The following is an 18,123-nucleotide window of genomic DNA, read 5'->3' as shown; positions in this document are numbered from 1 at the left end:
GCATGATCTTTACTGTCTCTGGTCTGATTTGGGAGGGGGAGACAGGATGAGGCAAGGGAGGAGGCAATGAGGATGACAGGGAGATTCCCTCTCCCGAGGCGTTTCGGGGGAAGACTTCCTTTCATCAGTCAGGTGCCAGGAGACCAGACTGACCCAAAGGTGCCATTTTCTCTGGGCATCCGGGGCCTCGGTGGTGGCCTCACGCAGGGCTTAGCTCTGTTTTTCTCTCTCCTCCAGGAAGGCGAGCGTCGGTATAGAGAGGCCAGTGCTAGAAAGAAGATGAGACTGGACAGGTGAGTGGGCTGAGAGCGGCTTGGCCAACCACTGTCCTTTGGCATCCTTTGGCCATCCTCAAGCTCTTCCGTCCATACTAGCTCCCTGGAGACTCCCCAGACTCAGCCAGGCCGTGAGCCTTGGCCGCTTGGGTGCTGAGGGGGTAAGTCTTGGGCTGAGATGGGCCTTTGAGACTTTCTCAAATCATCCCAACGATTACCTTCCTGTTCTCTACTGAGCTCTTCCCCGCAGCCCCTAGGAAAGTCCCTTCTCCAAACGGTTTTCCCGTCTGTGAAATGGGGCTAGTAACTCCCGTGGTGTGAACCATCCAGGGTTGTCACGAAGATCAGAAAATGACTGTAAAGTGCTCTGCAAACCTTAAGAATACCAGCTGCTATGGCTGAACAGTGTCCGTTCTTTGTTCTGTTCATCCACCGACACTGGCCTCTCTTGCCTCCTTTCTTAGAATGCCACTTTCTGGTTAGGGATGTAAGTGTGGAGATGATTTCTTTCTCTGGCTTCAATCCCCAGCGCCTAGCACAGAGCCTGGCACATAGTAGGAGCATAAATGCTTGTTGGTGAGAGCAGGCCCAAATTCCATGCAGTGATGAAATGCCATCTCCCTGGCACTGAGTCTCTTTTTCTCTTACTTTATGGGATTGGCCATCCACGGTCCAGCGCTTCAGGGAACGACGTCAGTCTGACAACTATACTGTAGAGCCCCCCAATCTTCCATCTTAGAATTGACACTAAGTGCTGGCTCCAAGGCAGAAGAGCAGTGAGGGCTAGGCAGGGGGGATTAAGGGACTTGCCCAGGGTCACATAAAGTAGGAAGTGACTGAGGTCAGATTTGAACCCAGGATCTCCCCACTCCAGGCCTGCCTCTCTATTTATTGAGCCTTCCAGCCGCCCCCTGTGTTTAACTGTTTAAAAAAACAGCTATGCCTCCGCTTCGTGGATCCTCATCCCAGCTCGTCTACCCTGTGGTAGATTATTATTTCACTCAGTTCCACAAGCATTGCTGGTCACACTTCCTATGTAGAGGACCTGATGGTACAAGACACAGGCTAAGGAGCCCCTGTCCTCCAAGAGCGTTTGCTCCATGGGTCTGCTGGGAGGAAGGGGTCCCCCCCACCCCGGGCCCCACCAAGGTGCCCAGCACTGGGCTGAGGGCACAGCAAGGAGGCCCTTCCTAGAACCTTCCCACCGACAGGACGTCACATCTTTTCTTCCCCCAGGAAGTACATCGTGTCTTGTAAGCAGGCTGAGGTCCCCCTCTCTGTTCCCTGGGACCCAAGTAACCAGGTAAGTCCAATTCATCCTGAAGAAACTGAGAGCAGCCCAGGAGATCCCTGGGGAGTCTCTCGTCCAAAGCTGTGATGGGTCTGCAGGATGCTTTTTGACTAAAGACATGGAGAAAGAAAGGGGGATGGCTCCTTGCCTGTGGTCGTACGGGACTGGCTCGTGTCACTGGAGGTCTCAAGCAGAGATGGGATGGCCACTCAGTAGGGCTGTTATAGTATATATCTGCCCCCCTTTCTTCCTGCTTTACAACCTGGCCTTATTTCTCATTACTCTCCGTAAACTCTGATATCCAGCTAAACCGACCTTTAGAACTATTTCCCACCTCCATGCCTTTGCATCCACGGTGCCTCCTGTCTGCCTCTTCGAGTCCCTAACTTTCGTCAAAGCTCAGCTCAAACACTGCCTTTCCTACTTTCCTGCCTTCCTCGGCTGCTTGTGCCTCATGACTTTGTCTCTTCCTGTCTCTTTATATTTATATGGCGTGTCATCTCCACTGATAGGAACCTAAACTTCGTGGGGGAAGGAATAGTTTTGGTTTTATCTTTGTTCCTCCAGTGCCTGGCACATAGTAGGTGCTCAAGAACTGATCTTTCTGCAAATGATTATTATCCTTTGGCTTCCTATAAAAGTTGTTGCCTTCATCCTAAAATATGGAGGATTCCCACAATCCTAATTCCAGCTTGGCTAGGGTGGGTGTGAGGCAGCAGGGAACTCCCACCCCTCTCATTCCTCCCATCCTGGAACCCCATGGAGGCTCTCCTCATCCCTCTAATGCCCAGTTTCTGAAGGAGCCTAGAGGTAGGTGTGGTGGGCACAAGGAGGGCAAAATGGGTGTCCCCAATCCCTGGCCCACAGCCTGTCGATTCTGCTGAAGGCCCTTCGCTCTTGGCATGGCCCACCCGTCTGTTCCCGCCTCCCTGCCTGGATGAGGGTTGTTGATTTTCCTGGGTGTTTCTCCTGTCCAGGTATATCTGAGCTACAATAATGTCTCCTCCCTGAAGATGCTCATGGCCAAAGACACCTGGGTCCTCGCTTCCGAGATCAATAAGGTAGCCGTTGTCTCTTCATGAGCTACACCATGAAGCGTGCATGTGTGTGTGCGCGTGCACACGTGCCCCTTTGTCTGAGGGCTCCTTAGAGACATCGGACAAATTAGCATCTCTCCCCCACGTTTCAATTTCCCAAGAAGCCTGAAGGAGAGTTTATTAGTGGCCTGTATAGTGGCCACATTCCATGGAAGGTGGCTCTAACTAATGTGGCCAGTGAGCATTTCTTCTGAAAATGATCTGGGGGCCTTAGTGGACTACAAGGTCAAGATGAGCCACCAGGGCAAGATGGCAGCCAAGAATACCAATGCAGTCTTTGACTGCTTTAAGAAAAGCATCAGGGTTCGGGTTAAGGTGATGTTAGTTCCTCTATCCCCTGCCTGGGTCACACTGGGTTCAGTTCCGGGGTTCACAGTTTAGAAAAGATGCTGAGGGGCAGCTAAATAGCACAGTGGCTCGAGAATCGAGCCTAGAGATGGGAGGTCCTGGGTTGAAATCTGGCCTCAGACACTTCTTAGCTATGTGACCCTGGGTAAGTCATTTAACCCCCATTGCCTAGCCCTCACTGCTCTTCTACCTTCGAACTGATACTTGGTGTTGGTCCTAAGACAGAAGATGATAAGGGTTAAAGAAAGAAAGGACACTGCAAAGCTCGGGGTCAACAAGGCAGGATTGAAGGGTTTGGGGGCGAGGACTGAACCCCAGGGTGTTCATGACCCCATTCAGGGAGCAGCATTCTGGATGCCCTTTTTGTTGTGCCTCACCACGGTGTGATGATGGTTTCTGTCCCCTTCCTCAGATCAAACTCTACACCTTGGAGGATGACAAATTCCTGTCCTTCCACATGGAGATGACTGTCCATACGGATACAACTCAAGCCTTTCTCCTGCTCTCAGACCTGCGCCGGCGACCTGAGTGGGACAAGCACTATAAGTGAGCCCTGGCTGGTTGTGGGGTGAGGGAGATGCTACTGGAACAGGGAACCATGTTTGTTGATGCGGCCTCTAGTTTCTTCTTTGACTCCTCCCTTCAGCTTAACAAATGTCCATTAAGCATCCACCCTGGCTCTTGGGACCAATCCCAGTGAGGTCAGAGGATCCAAGTTAGGCATCTGAATGATTCAGGGGAGAGTGCTAGACTTAGAGGCAGAAAGACATGAGTTCAAATCCCATCTCTTTCTAGGCACTTGCTAGCTGTGTGATCTTGGGTTTACCCCTTCCTAACCTCAGTCTCCCAATCTATTAAATGAAGACAATAATAGCTCCTACCTCCCAGGGTGGGGTTTTCTTGGTAAAGATATTGGAGTGATTTGCTATTTCCTTCTCCAGCTCATTTGACGGATGGGGAAAATGAGGCCAACAGGGTTAGATGACTTGACCAGGGACACAATAGCTAAGCTCCTGGAATGGTTCGCCATTTCCTTCTCCAAATCATTTGACAGATGAGGAAACTGAGGTCAACAGGGTTAAGTGACTTGCCCAGGGTCACACAGCTAGGAAGTGTGTGAGGTGGGATTTGAACTCAAGAAGATGAGTCTTCCTGTCCCCAGACCCAGTGCTCTGGCACCACCTAGCCATCCGAAGCATTAGCTGATTGCTATCTATTGTAATAATGATTATCAAATGAGAGAATATTTTACGTTGGTTACACATCTTAAAGTGCTAGTGTTATTTCTGATTCTGATGGAGAGTCAAGATTAGGGGTGGCTGGACTGGTCAGAGGGAAAGATATCGTGGCTTGTTGACTTTAGGGGTTCTGGGTTTGAGTCTTGACTGGAGCTCATTTCCTATGTGACCTTTGAAAAGTCTCTCCTCCTCTGGGGTGCCTTATGTGCCAACAGGGGGCTGAAGGAGAGCTGAGGAGTAGAAAGTGAGGGCAGAGGCAGGGTTGCCTCTGAAAGATGCTGCACTAGGCTGCCCCGGGCTCTGGGAGGGGAGGAATAGGAAGAGAGGAAAGAGACAGAGATGACCACCCTTACCAACATGAGTGCCTGGGAATATGGTGGCACCCTCCATTGAAAGGGCCACGTCGGGAGGAGGGGCAGGCTTGGTGAGGGAAGGTGATGAGCTCTATCTTGGGGGGGCTCAGATGGGCATTCAAGCAAAGGAGACCAGGAGATTAAGGACGGGATTTTTCAACTCTAACTTAAATCAGAGATTCATACCTTTAAGGGACCTTGGAGACCCTCACAATGAATTTCCTTTATGTGGAGGAAGGAATGGGAGCCTTGAAAAAGGAAATGATTTTTCTAATGTCGTATAGCCAGAATCCCAAAGTTAGGATTCGAAATCAGGTCCTTTGATTTCAGCTTTCTTTTCTCTATTCTGAACAGTTTCTTGATTTCTTATTTCTCTCATAGTTTTTAGTTCTCTTATATTCTCTTCTTATTTCTCAAGCCTGAAAGAAAATTAGGGATTGGATAAGAGAAGGGAGTGGATTGGAGTGGGGAGGGAGGCATTAGAGATAAAAGGAATTCTCTTATGGGGGGGTGTGTGGCCAACATGAAGGGGGCAGCCTTCGTGTAGGAAGGATGAGGTGAATGCCTGGTAGCTGGGGAATGATTCTTTAAAGGAAAAATCAGCATCATTAATGAAATGGGAGGTGACACAAAGGCCTTGGTTATCTCAACAAATAACCCACTGTATCCAGCAGGCTTGTCACTTCTCTTCCTGGGGACTCAGTTTCCCCATCTGTATAATAAAGGGCTTGGGCTAGATGATCTCTAAGGCCCCTCCCAGCCCTGACACTCCCTATTCTAAGGCCCCTCCCAGCTCTTACACTTCCTATTCTAGGCCCTCCCTCTCTGACACTCCCTATTCTAGGCCCCTCCCAGCCCTGACACTCCTTATTCTAAGGCCCCTCCCAGCCCTGACACTCCCTATTCTAAGGCCCTCCCCAGCTCTTACACTTCCTATTCTAGGTCCTCTCTCTCTGACACTCCCTATTCTAGGCCCCTCCCAGCCCTGACACTCCCTATTCTAGGCCCTCCCCTCTGACACTCCCTATTCTAAGGCCCCTCCCTTCTGACACTCCCTGTTCTTAGGCCCCTCCCAGCCCTGACACTCCCTGTTCCAGATCCCTCCCAGGCCTGCCATTCTCGGAGTCTCAGGTTCCAGCTCGCTTACGTGCACACGGCTGAGTGTGAGGACCTAGTTAGGAGCCAGCAATGCTGCTTCTCGTGAATAATAGATGGGAAATGAAATATTCAGGCCGAGGCTGTGCAGGGAGGGCGGCCCAGGGGTGAGGTGGGACTCGCGCCTCCCTTCCCTTGCATCTCCGATGACTCCCTCGTGTATCTCCTCCCCCTTCCCTCTCCCCCTCCCCCAGGAGCGTGGAACTCATACAGCAGGTGGATGAAGACGACGCCATCTACCACGTCATCAGCCCCGTCCTGGCGGGCGCCGCTGACGGCAAGCCCCAGGACTTCGTCATCCTGGCCTCGAGGCGGAAGCCATGCGACAGTGGGTGAGTGGGCCCTGGGCGCGGCGGCTCGGGGAGCCAGGCCCGAGGGGAACCGAGGGCAGTTTCCTGTTCGCTGGAGTCAGGAGGGGCAGCGCCCAGTGGTTGTTGTTCCTCAGGTTAGAGTATGGAAGGAGAGCGCCGGGACACGGAGCTGGTGAGGTTACAGGCGGGACCTTGGAATCCAGGTCTTCCTGGCTCCAAATCCAGCAGGATGGCCCACAGTACCTTGCGGTCCAATAGGGAGTGTCAGAGGGGGAGGGGCCTAAGGACAGAGAGTGTCATGGGGGCGGGGCCTTAAGATGGGGTGTGTCATGGGGAGGGGGTCTAAGAACAGGGGATGTTGGAGGGGGAGGGGCCTAAGAACAGGGGATGTTGGAGGGGGNCCTTTGGCTTCCTATAAAAGTTGTTGCCTTCATCCTAAAATATGGAGGATTCCCACAATCCTAATTCCAGCTTGGCTAGGGTGAGTGTGAGGCAGCAGGGAACTCCCACCCCTCTCATTCCTCCCATCCTGGAACCCCATGGAGGCTCTCCTCATCCCTCTAATGCCCAGTTTCTGAAGGAGCCTAGAGGCAGGTGTGGTGGGCACAAGGAGGGCAAAATGGGTGTCCCCAAACCCTGGCCCACAGCCTGTCGCTTCTGCTGAAGGCCCTTCGCTCTTGGCATGGCCCACCCGTCTGTTCCCGCCTCCCTCCCTGGATGAGGGTTGTTGATTTTCCTGGGTGTTTCTCCTGTCCAGGTATATCTGAGCTACAATAATGTCTCCTCCCTGAAGATGCTCATGGCCAAAGACACCTGGGTCCTCGCTTCCGAGATCAATAAGGTAGCTGTTGTCTCTTCATGAGCTACACCATGAAGCGTGCATGTGTGTGTGCGCGCGTGCACACGTGCCCCTCTGTCTGAGGGCTCCTTAGAGACATCGGACAAATTAGCATCTCTCCCCCACGTTTCAATTTCCCAAGAAGCCTGAAGGAGAGTTTATTAGTGGCCTGTATAGTGGCCACATTCCATGGAAGGTGGCTCTAACTAATGTGGCCAGTGAGCATTTCTTCTGAAAACGATCTGGGGGCCTTAGTGGACTACAAGGTCAAGATGAGCCACCAGGGCAAGATGGCAGCCAAGAATACCAATGCAGTCTTTGACTGCTTTAAGAAAAGCATCAGGGTTCGGGTTAAGGTGATGTTAGTTCCTCTATCCCCTGCCTGGGTCACACTGGGTTCAGTTCTGGGGTTCACAGTTTAGAAAAGATGCTGAGGGGCAGCTAAATAGCACAGTGACTTGAGAATCGAGCCTAGATATGGGAGGTCCTGGGTTGAAATCTGGCCTCAGACACTTCCTAGCTATGTGACCCTGGGTAAGTCATTTAACCCCCATTGCCCAGCCCTCAGTGCTCTTCTACCTTCGAACTGATACTTGGTGTTGATCCTAAGACAGAAGATGATAAGGGTTAAAGGAATAAAGGACACTGCAAAGCTCGGGGTCAACAAGGCAGGATTGAAGGGTTTGGGGGCAAGGACTAAACCCCAGGGTGTTCATGACCCCATTCAGGGAGCAGCATTCTGGATGCCCTTTTTGCTGTGCCTCACCACGGTGTGATGATGGTTTCTGTCCCCTCCCTCAGATCAAACTCTACACCTTGGAGGATGACAAATTCCTGTCCTTCCACATGGAGATGACTGTCCATACGGATACAACTCAAGCCTTTCTCCTGCTCTCAGACCTGCGCCGGCGACCTGAGTGGGACAAGCACTATAAGTGAGCCCTGGCTGGTTGTGGGGTGAGGGAGATGCTACTGGAACAGGGAACCATGTTTGTTGATGCGGCCTCTAGTTTCTTCTTTGACTCCTCCCTTTAGCTTAACAAATGTCCATTAAGTATCCACCCTGGCTCTTGGGACCAATCTCAGTGAGGTCAGAGGATCCAAGTTAGGCATCTGAATGATTCAGGGGAGAGTGCTAGACTTGGAGGCAGAAAGACATGAGTTCAAATCCCATCTCTTTCTAGGCACTTGCTAGCTGTGTGATCTTGGGTTTACCCCTTCCTAACCTCAGTCTCCCAATCTATTAAATGAAGACAATAATAGCTCCTACCTCCCAGGGTGGGGTTTTCTTGGTAAAGATATTGGAGTGATTTGCTATTTCCTTCTCCAGCTCATTTGACGGATGGGGAAAATGAGGCCAACAGGGTTAGATGACTTGACCAGGGACACAATAGCTAAACTCCTGGAATGGTTCGCCATTTCCTTCTCCAGATCATTTGACAGATGAGGAAACTGAGGTCAACAGGGTTAAGTGACTTGCCCAGGGTCACACAGCTAGGAAGTGTGTGAGGTGGGATTTGAACTCAAGAAGATGAGTCTTCCTGTCCCCAGACCCAGTGCTCTGGCACCACCTAGCCATCCGAAGCATTAGCTGATTGCTATCTATTGTAATAATGATTATCAAATGAGAGAATATTCTACATTGGTTACACATCTTAAAGTGCTAGTGTTATTTCTGATTCTGATGGAGAGTCAAGATTAGGGGTGGCTGGACAGGTCAGAGGGAAAGATATCGTGGCTTGTTGACTTTAGGGGTTCTGGGTTTGAGTCTTGACTGGAGTTCATTTCCTATGTGACCTTTGAAAAGTCTCTCCTCCTCTGGGGTGCCTTATGTGCCAAAAGGGGGCTGAAGGAGAGCTGAGGAGTAGAAAGTGAGGGCAGAGGCAGGGTTGCCTCTGAAAGATGCTGCACTAGGCTGCCCCAGGCTCTGGGAGGGGAGGAGTAGGAAGAGAGGAAAGAGACAGAGATGACCACCCTTACCAACATGAGTGCCTGGGAATATGGCGGCACCCTCCATTGAAAGGGCCACATCGGGAGGAGGGGCAGGCTTGGTGAGGGAAGGTGATGAGCTCTATCTTGGGGGGACTCAGATGGGCATTTAAGCAAAGGAGACCAGGAGATTAAGGACGAGATTTTTCAACTCTAACTTAAATCAGAGATTCATACCTGGAAGGGACCTTAGAGACCCTCACAATGAACCTCCTTTATGTGGAGGAAGGAATGGGAGCCTTGAAAAAGGAAATGATTTTTCTAATGTTGTATAGCCAGAATCCCAAAGTTAGGATTCGAAATCAGGTCCTTTGATTTCAGCTTTCTTTTCTCTATTCTGAACAGTTTCTTGATTTCTTATTTCTCTCATAGTTTTTAGTTCTCTTATATTCTCTTCTTATTTCTCAAGCCTGAAAGAAAATTAGGGATTGGATAAGAGAAGGGAGTGGATTGGAGTGGGGAGGGAGGCATTAGAGATAAAAGGAATTCTCTTATGGGGGCCAACCGGGGCAGCCTTCATGTAGGAGGGATGAGGTGAATGCCTGGTAGCTGGGGATTGATTCTTTAAAGGAAAAATCAGCATCATTAATGAAATGGGAAGTGACACAAAGGCCTTGGTTATCTCAACAAATAACCCACTGTATTGTGGGTTGTCACTTCTCTTCCTGGGGACTCAGTTTCCCCATCTGTATAATAAAGGGCTTGGGCTAGATGATCTCTAAGGCCCTTCCCCCTGACCCTCCCTGTTCTAAGCCCCTCCCAGTCCTGACACTCCCTGTTCTAAGCCCCTCCCAGCCCTGACACTCCCTATTCTAAGGCCCCTCCCAGCTCTTACACTTCCTATTCTAGGCCCTCCCTCTCTGACACTCCCTATTCTAGGCCCCTCCCAGCCCTGACACTCCTTATTCTAAGGCCCCTCCCAGCCCTGACACTCCCTATTCTAAGGCCCTCCCCAGCTCTGACACTTCCTATTCTAGGCCCTCCCCTCTGACACTCCCTATTCTAAGGCCCCTCCCCTCTGACACTCCCTGTTCTTAGGCCCCTCCCAGCCCTGACACTCCCTGTTCCAGATCCCTCCCAGGCCTGCCATTCTCGGAGTCTCAGGTTCCAGCTCGCCTACGGCTGAGTGTGAGGACCTAGTTAGGAGCCAGCAATGCTGCTTCTCGTGAATAATAGATGGGAAATGAAATATTCAGGCCTAGGCTGTGCAGGGAGGGCGGCCCAGGGGTGAGGTGGGACTCGCGCCTCCCTTCCCTTGCATCTCCGATGACTCCCTCGTGTATTTCCTCCCCCTTCCCTCTCCCCCTCCCCCAGGAGCGTGGAACTCATACAGCAGGTGGATGAAGACGACGCCATCTACCACGTCATCAGCCCCGTCCTGGCGGGCGCCGCTGACGGCAAGCCCCAGGACTTCGTCATCCTGGCCTCGAGGCGGAAGCCATGCGACAGTGGGTGAGTGGGCCCTGGGCGCGGCGGCTCGGGGAGCCAGGCCCGAGGGGAACCGAGGGCAGTTTCCTGTTCGCTGGAGGCAGGAGGGGCAGCGCCCAGTGGTTGTTGTTCCTCAGGTTAGAGTATGGAAGGAGAGCGCCGGGACACTGAGCTGGTGAGGTTACAGGCGGGACCTTGGAATCCAGGTCTTCCTGGCTCCAAATCCAGCAGGATGGCCCACAGTACCTTGCGGTCCAATAGGGAGTGTCGGAGGGGGAGGGGCCTAAGGACAGTGTCATAGGGGCGGGGCCTTAAGATGGGGTGTGTCATGGGGGAGGGGGTCTAAGAACAGGGGATGTTGGAGGGGGAGGGGCCTTAGGATGGGGTGTGTCAGGGGAGGGGCCTTAGGATGGGGCAGGTCATAGGGGAGGAGCCTAGAACCAGGAGTAGGGGGAGGGGCCTAGAACAGGGAGTGTCACAAGGGGGAAGATCTTTGAAGAGAGAATCTCTGGTGCAGAAAAGACTTGAGAATGTGGAATGCCAGACCCAGGTGGGGGTGGGAGAACTTTTGACCATCCATAAAACTGTGGGAAAGTTAGCCCTGGAAGGGCCTGGAGCTAAGAACCTCCTTCTTCCTCGCCCTCCTCACAGAGCCTTTGTCTCCCCCCACATCGTTTCTTGCGTTTCTTTTCTTCCCTTCTCACTTACAGCCTATACCTTGGTTCCTGGCCTTGAACCTACTGATTTGGTCTCTCAGCTTTTGTTCTCTTCCTCCCACCCCCCACCCCCCCACTATTTCCAATTAGAATGCTCGCTCACACGAGGGCAGCTGGGTAGCTCAGTGGATTGAGAGCCAGGCCTAGAGATGGGAGGTCCTGGGTTCAAATCCAGCCTCAGACACTTCCCAGCTGGGTGACCCTGGGCAAGTCACTTGACCCCCATGGCCCACCCTTACCACTCTTCCACCTATGAGACAATACACTGAAGTTAAGGGTTTAAAATAAAAAAAAATAGAATGCTCGCACAGGCTCTTGCTTGCTTCTGTTTGCATCCCTAGAACTTAGCACAGTGCCTGGCATGTAGTAACTACATAATCAGTGCCTGATCATTTCCCACCTCCATGCCTTTGCTCATATGTCTCCTGTATCTGGAAGGCACTCCTTCCTCACCTTTGCCTCATAGAATCCCTAACTTCTTTCAAGGCTGAGCTTTGATGCCGTCTCCTCTGGGAAACTTTTCTTGATTCTCCCATTTGTTGACTCTGTCCCTCTTCAAAATACTTTGTTACTTTGTAAATGCTCTGTATGTATTTATTTGTTTTTGTGCATGTCATATCCCCTTCATTTTTGTCTTTATATTTCCATTAAGCCCTGACTTTTCTGCTTCTGAGCTGTGTGACTTTGGGCAAGTCACTTGCCTGGACTGGGCCCCAGGTGAGAGGTAATGATGGACTAAATGATCTCTTAGAGCTCTCCTAGGTCTAGCTGCATTATTTTCATTTTCATTTTCATTTTTTCTCTTTAAAGAAATAATAAAAAAAAAAGAATTTGGGTGTGAATTGGGATATAGACTAAGAGCACAACCCGCTAAGTCAAACTGTGTGTAGTGTGGTGGGCACTGGCCAGTGAGAGCCAGTCCTGGGCACCGGCGGGGGTTTGGTGAGCCACATGACGGAGGGGCCCAGCTCTCTCCTCAAGAGCATGTTGGAGATGAGGGATTTCCATCTGAATGGACCTGCCCTCATTTTATAGATGAAGCCCACCAAGTGGACTTACCTGCCAGGGTCCCACAGGTCATAAATGGGCCTTGAACCCAGGACCTCAGACTCCAGAGTTGCCCTGCATGGCCACTGCGCCCCAGATGGGCTGTGTGGCCTTTGGCAGGTGACCATTCCTTACTGTTTCTCTGTGAAATGAAAGGCTCCAGATGTGAATCAGGTGCCCCGAGAAGGAAAGATGATGTGCCAAGTAGGGGTGTCCCCTCTAGGGCTGGAAAAACCTCCAGGTGAGGCAGGCCTGGGCTGCCAAAGCCCAACAGAAAGTCGGGGGGCTCTCTCTCCCGGTGTGCCAGTCTACGGATCCCCTTCCTCTGTTTCTGTTCTAGGGATCCATATGTGATAGCCCTCAGGTCAGTCACCCTGCCCACACACCCCGAGACCCCGGAGCGCACCAGAGGGGAGACCCTCTGCTCTGGCTTCTGCCTCTGGAGAGAGGGGGATCAGCAAACCAAGGTAAGGACCCAGCCCCTGGCCCCTGGCCCTCGGGGGACCCGCTCGGGTGGTTGGTGACCGCCTCTTCTTCTGCCCACATCCTCGCCTCTCCCCTGCCCCACACTTCTTCAGACGTCCTTTTTGAATTCCATCGAGTTTTCCGTTTCAAATTGCCGCCCTCTTTCCCCACGTTTCTCTCACCTCCGGAGAAGGCCAGAAAGCCCAATCCCATGACCAAGAGGAAGTCACGAGAAACAAATGTCTGCCCTGCTGCAAATAATGTGAAAGGAGGATCAGTCGGGAGGGAGAAGAGAAGCCACCATTTCTAACATACTCTCCCCATGCGGTCTCCTTTGACTCTCATGATCGCTCTCCGAGGCATTATTCCCGCTTTACAGATGGGGAAACTGAGGCTCAGAGTGACTTGACTTGGCTCCGTAGCTAAGATGTGGCCAAGCTAGGACTTCAGCATGAAGGTTTCGAATAAAAATGCTTTACGGCCATTTTTGCCTTCCCGTCTCCTCTACTTCCCGTGGGAGCTCGTCTCCTCAACGAAGAAGAAAAAAGTCACTTAGCTTCTCTGGGCCTTCGATCCCTGTTCTGGGAAAGGAGGAGAATCACAGAACCCGCCTCACAGGGTGGTTGTGAGAGAATACAGGGAAAGCCCTTTGGAGACGGGGAAGGATGGCGTAAATGTCAGTTTTTATTTAGGAAAATAAAAAGAGGGAGAAAATCGTTCAGCAAAACCAACCATTGCAGCAGGGCAATGCGTCTTCGGAGCCTCGGCTTAATGAGAATCCTCTGGATGAGGTCCCCTGGGAGGTGGGAGAGGGTCGAGTAGAGGCCCAGGCCTGGCTGGCTGGACTCTTCCAGATCTCTGATGGTGTCCCCTGGCTTCGGGGCTCAACTCTGCTGCTTTGCTGGCTTGTCTGACCATTCCATTTTGTAGATGAGGAAACGGAGGCCCAACAGGTTAGGTGACTTGCCCAGGGTCACACAGAACATGTCTGAGATGGGATTTGACCGCAGAATTTCCCATCTCCAGGCCGGAGCCATGCAGCTGCCCCAAGAGGCCTTTCTTGACCCCCCCCCTTAGTGCTAGTGCCTTCCCTCTGCTCGTCCTCCCCGACTTTGTCTCTTTATCTTCTTGCATGTTGTCTCTCGACTAGACAGTGCCTTTCTTGGTACTCTGAGCCCCCTGCCTGGCGCCTAGTTTGACTTGACTGGCTTCAGCCCTGCCATCTTGCCGCCCCTTCCAGGTGTCCTACTACAATCAGGCTACCACCAGTTTCCTGAACTATGTGACAACCAACGTGGCAGGACTGTCGTCCGAATTCATCACCACCTTCAAGGCCTGTGAGCGGTTTCTCCTGGACAACAAGAGCGAGCTGGCCCTCAGCCTCCAGAACCTTTAGTGGCTGCCCTGCCCAGCCCATGGCCTCCCCCTGCTCGGCCACTCCCCTGGGGGCACCAGGCTCAATGGAGTGGAGGCAGCAAGGGCCCGAGTCCATCCTTCCAGCCTCTTCCGTCCCTCCTAGCTGGCTCTGCCGATGATGCCTCCTCCTGGACTCTGCCCTGAGCCGGGCTATCACTTGCTCCAGGCCTGGCTCACCCTTTTTTGGCCTGATTTTGCTTGTGGCTCAGGCCATGAGCAAGGTTGCGCCCGATGGTGACTGCATAGTTCTGGGATCTTCCAGTAGTGCTGGGGCCCCAAGGAGCCAGCCTCCACTTGGAAGAACCCAGGCGGCCAGTGCCTGGGCCCCCAGCTCCAGCCAGTCTGAACAAATGAGTGTGTGGCAGTCCTGTGTTTTTTTTTTTTTTAAACCCTTGCCTTCTGTCTTAGAATCAATACTGTGTACTGATTCCAAGGCTCTTCTGAGGGTAAGGATAGGCTCAGGGTCATATAGCTACGAGGCCAGATTTGAACCCAGGACCTCCTGTCTCAAGGCCTCAATCCACTGGGCCACCTCACTGCCCCCAGCAGTCATTAATAGGCCAAAGGCTCTGGTGATAGAAGGAAGCCAACAACTCCAGTGGCCAAAGGTACCCTGCCCGTGGAGCCAGGTCTCGTGAAATTCTAGCAGGACCCAGTGACTACAACCGCTGAGCCCCACTCTAAGCAGGGGAGCTCCAGATCCTTTAGGGCCTGGATGGCTGGGTGTAGCCTGACATGGATCAGGACTCCTGGGAAGAACCCAAAAAGGCGGGTCCCTTACGGTCCTGTTACCCAGAAGTGCCTTGGGATGACTTAGGAGGGAGGAAGAGGGCAGTAAGGCCCCAGGGGCAGCACAGAAGTCTCCGGTGCCATCCATCATCCCTTTTAGACTAAGCATTTGGATCTGTGAGACAAAGGCAAGGGCAGGGTTGTACATACAGTTGTGAATTTGTAAAACAATAAATGGCCGAAGTCTCCAGGCGTGTCTGTCTCTTCATCTCCCATCCTCCGGGGTTCCCCCCTGAGCCCCAAGCCTGCTGCCCCCCTCAGCCCCTGAGATCAGGCTGAGATAGGGGAGATGGGGGTCAGGTAGGGTTAGCTTAAAGAACACCAGGCTCGCCTGGGAGGTGAGACAATCGCAGAATCTCTGAACTGGAAGAGATCTTGGAGCCAGCTGAGTCCAACCCCTACTTGGAAGAGAATGCCCTCCCCTAAGCCTCCTCTGTGGAGCCTCTACGGGAAGCTCTCCAGGACGGGGTGGCCCACCACCTCCCAAGGCTGCCCACTCCACTCTGGGACAGTGTGAATTCTCTGGAAGTTTTGTCCTCATGTCAAATCAAATGTTCTCTCTCTTCAGCTCTTTCCCATGGCTCCTGGTTTTGCTCACTTTACTCACAGTAACAGCTTAGTAAATGCTTGTTGAGGGCAGCTAGATGGCTCAGTAGATTGAGATCCAAGCCTAGAGATGGGAAGTTCTGGGTTCAAATTTGGTCTCACTCATTCCCTAGTGTTATATTCAAATCTTGAGAAATGTTGGATGTCGCCTTGATTGACAAGGGAGGCAGTTGGAGAGATTGGAATGTTCCCAGATGCTGTGAACCAGGGGCAAAAGTTGTTTGGCCTAGGGGTATAAATAACCCTAACAGCCACCTGGAGGGATCTTGGGCTTTTGGTCTTTGGTCTTTGGGTTTTTGGCCCCTTAGATCTTTAGGTCTCTGAACCTTCCTAACTCTTTAGGTCTCTGGGTGGTGAAGGGAGACAGGGACGTCTAAAGAAGAAGAGGGTTGGTAGGATCTGAATATTTCCTGAAGGCTGTGAGAGCTAATACATCACCAAACACTGATAGTGAGAAAGCTGAGAGAATAAAATCACCAACACAGCTGCATCAAGAGCAGACACTATTCTCTGGCTTGGCAGTGGCCAAGCTGAACCAGAGGGATTGTGAAGAACAAAGCTCCAGCTTCTACTAAATCAGTAGCCTCCAGTCCTAAGTGATTATAGATTATAGATATTAGATTGACAGGGTCTCCAATCCCCAATCCTTATCCTAATTATCCTTCCCTGATTTATAGATAAAGAGTGTTTAATAAATGGCCTTTATATTTCAACCCTTGGGAAGGGAGCTAATGCAGTCAGATAACAAACGGAATCCAAGGCTAACCAGAGCCCTATATTAATAATTTATCCAACTCCAGGTTGGACCTGAAAGGGTTACCCATATATCTAAGCTTTTGGGGTCCTTCCCTGGGCAACTGTTATTGAAAGGGGAAATTATAACAACTAGCAAGGGTGATTGGGGTTGGTGTTCCCCCATCACCAGCACCTAGGGAGAATACAGAGACTATGCACATCACTAGATATCTATATCTCCCTAGGACCTCTCTTTCTCTATAACACTAGTTGTGTGATGCTGACTAAGTCACCTAACCCACATTGGCTGCCCTTACCTCTCTTCTTCCTTGGAACTAACACTTAGTATTGATTCCAAGAAGGAAAGTGAGGGTTTAAAGCAAAGTCCTTGTTGACCATCATCCCTTCAATTTGCTTCTTGGCAATTCCCATCCAGACTCCCTTGTTCTGCCTTTTGTGGCCAAGCAGGACAAGTCCAATCCCTCTTCAGAATGACTGGTGCCCAGACACTTGGGACAACCCTCCTGGGTCCTCTTTCCCCCAGGACTAGGTGCCCAAAGTTCCTGCAATTGGTAAACAAAGTTGGTTCAATGGATAAAGGGTTCATCTTAGAGTTGGAAAGTTTCTGTTTAGTCATTTTTCAGTGGTGCCTGACTCTTCATAACCTCATTTGGGGTTTTCTTGGTAAAGACACGGGTACTTTTCCATTTCCTTCCCCAGCTCATTTTATAGATGAGGAAACTGAGGCAAGTGACTTGCCTGAGATCACCTAGCTGGTCAGTGTCTGAGGTCAGATTTTAATTCAGGAAGATGAATATTCCTGACTCAGGCCTGCCATTCTATCCATAGTCCTAGTTGCCCCAGAGTCAGAAAGACCCAAGTTCAAATCCTGCCTCAGACACTAACCTTTCTAGACTCAATCTCTTTTATATATAAGATGAGGCTAATAGTAGCACCTGTCTCACAGGATGGCCATGAGAATCAGATGAGATAAAATGTAAATTCAGTCAGTCAGCAAACATTTATTAAATGCTTACTATGTGCCTGGTGCTGAGAATAAATATACCAGCAAAAAAGAAAGATAGTCTGTGCCCTCGAGGAACCTTTATTCTAATGGGGAAGGCGACATGTTAAAGGAAATTGAAAAAGAGGGAGAGGAAGCACCCAGCCAGCACGTGGTGGGTGTGATGGAGAAGTCATAGGAGTGTAGCCAGGTGGGAGTGTAAGGTGATATGTACACCCAGAGTTAGTGTATCGATTCTAGCTGTTGTTATTGTTATCATTAATGGACTCAGCACCCTTCACCAACTTGAGTGCCTTCCCCCAGACACTGTCCAGTTTATTGGTGTTCTTCCAAAATGGCGGAGCTCAGAACTAAAGGCCAAATTTGGTCTGAGCAGGGCAGAAGAGAGCAAATCAAACCCCCTCATTTAGCTGATGAGAAGACTGAGATCCCCGAAGACCAAAGGATTCATCCAAGGTCAGTGGCTCATGACAGTCCCAGAAGGGAAGCTGGGCGAAGATGTTTCCTGTTTTGCCCAAGGTCGCACAGCATACTGTGTGGGGAGCATTCCACCACCCCAAGAGTCTTGTGCACCAGGACCAGATCCCAAGACATCCTTGAGCTAGCTCAGAGTGTGGGAATGGGTTCCCTTCTGGGAACCAATGCCCTCTACTCAGTTCTGGATCACAGATCCAGGGCAGATTGGAGGGGGAACTTAGATCTAGGCATGGCAGAGAGGAGTCACAGTTCTGGGCTAAATCTGTGTACCGAGTGAAGGACCAATTCAGAAGAAAGTAATAGCTAGGGGGCAGCTGGGTAGCTCAGTGGATTGAAAACCAGACCTAGAGATGGAAAGTCCTAGGTTCAAATCTGGCCTCAGAAACTTACCAGCTGTGTGACCCTGGGCAAGTCACTTGACCCCCATTGCCTACCCTTACCACTCTTCTGCCTTGGAACAAATACACAGTATTGACTCCAAGATGGAAGGTGAGGGTTTTATTAAAAAAAATAGCTAAGTGACTC

The 18,123-nt window shown here is 51.2% G+C and overlaps 2 protein-coding genes across 2 annotated transcripts in view; both read left to right on the top strand.

The window, feature by feature from the left end:
• LOC123245798 (acyl-coenzyme A thioesterase 11-like) overlaps nt 1–14,948 on the top strand; it is a gene marked incomplete at its 5' end in the record, with an annotated part of 48,892 nt that extends 33,944 nt beyond the window's left edge. Inside the window, 7 exons of the mRNA XM_044674798.1 lie at nt 238–293; nt 1,512–1,578; nt 2,544–2,627; nt 3,424–3,557; nt 5,952–6,089; nt 12,427–12,553; nt 13,792–14,948. Coding sequence (XP_044530733.1) covers nt 238–293; nt 1,512–1,578; nt 2,544–2,627; nt 3,424–3,557; nt 5,952–6,089; nt 12,427–12,553; nt 13,792–13,947 — 762 coding nt within the window. The remainder of the gene's footprint in view (nt 1–237; nt 294–1,511; nt 1,579–2,543; nt 2,628–3,423; nt 3,558–5,951; nt 6,090–12,426; nt 12,554–13,791) is intronic.
• Nucleotides 6,832–12,484, top strand: LOC123243759 (acyl-coenzyme A thioesterase 11-like). The gene is made up of 4 exons (XM_044671835.1): nt 6,832–6,909; nt 7,708–7,841; nt 10,210–10,347; nt 12,243–12,484. The coding sequence occupies exons 1-4, from the start codon at nt 6,862–6,864 to the stop codon at nt 12,253–12,255; spliced, it is 333 nt and encodes a 110-aa protein (XP_044527770.1). The 5' UTR covers nt 6,832–6,861; the 3' UTR covers nt 12,256–12,484.
• Nucleotides 14,949–18,123: the final 3,175 nt, after the last annotated feature.

This window comes from Gracilinanus agilis, chromosome 4 (genome assembly GCF_016433145.1).
Source record: "Gracilinanus agilis isolate LMUSP501 chromosome 4, AgileGrace, whole genome shotgun sequence".
Classification (NCBI taxonomy): domain Eukaryota; kingdom Metazoa; phylum Chordata; class Mammalia; order Didelphimorphia; family Didelphidae; genus Gracilinanus; species Gracilinanus agilis.
This window is presented reverse-complemented; position numbering and strand designations above follow the sequence as displayed.

Coding starts and splice junctions, on each gene's coding strand:
- LOC123243759 (XM_044671835.1), top strand. CDS start 6,862: ATGCTCATGGCCAAAGACACCTGGGTCCTCGCTTCCGAGATCAATAAG. Junction 6,910..7,707: donor TCGCTTCCGAGATCAATAAG/GTAGCTGTTGTC, acceptor CCCCTCCCTCAG/ATCAAACTCTACACCTTGGA. Junction 7,842..10,209: donor GAGTGGGACAAGCACTATAA/GTGAGCCCTGGC, acceptor CCCCTCCCCCAG/GAGCGTGGAACTCATACAGC.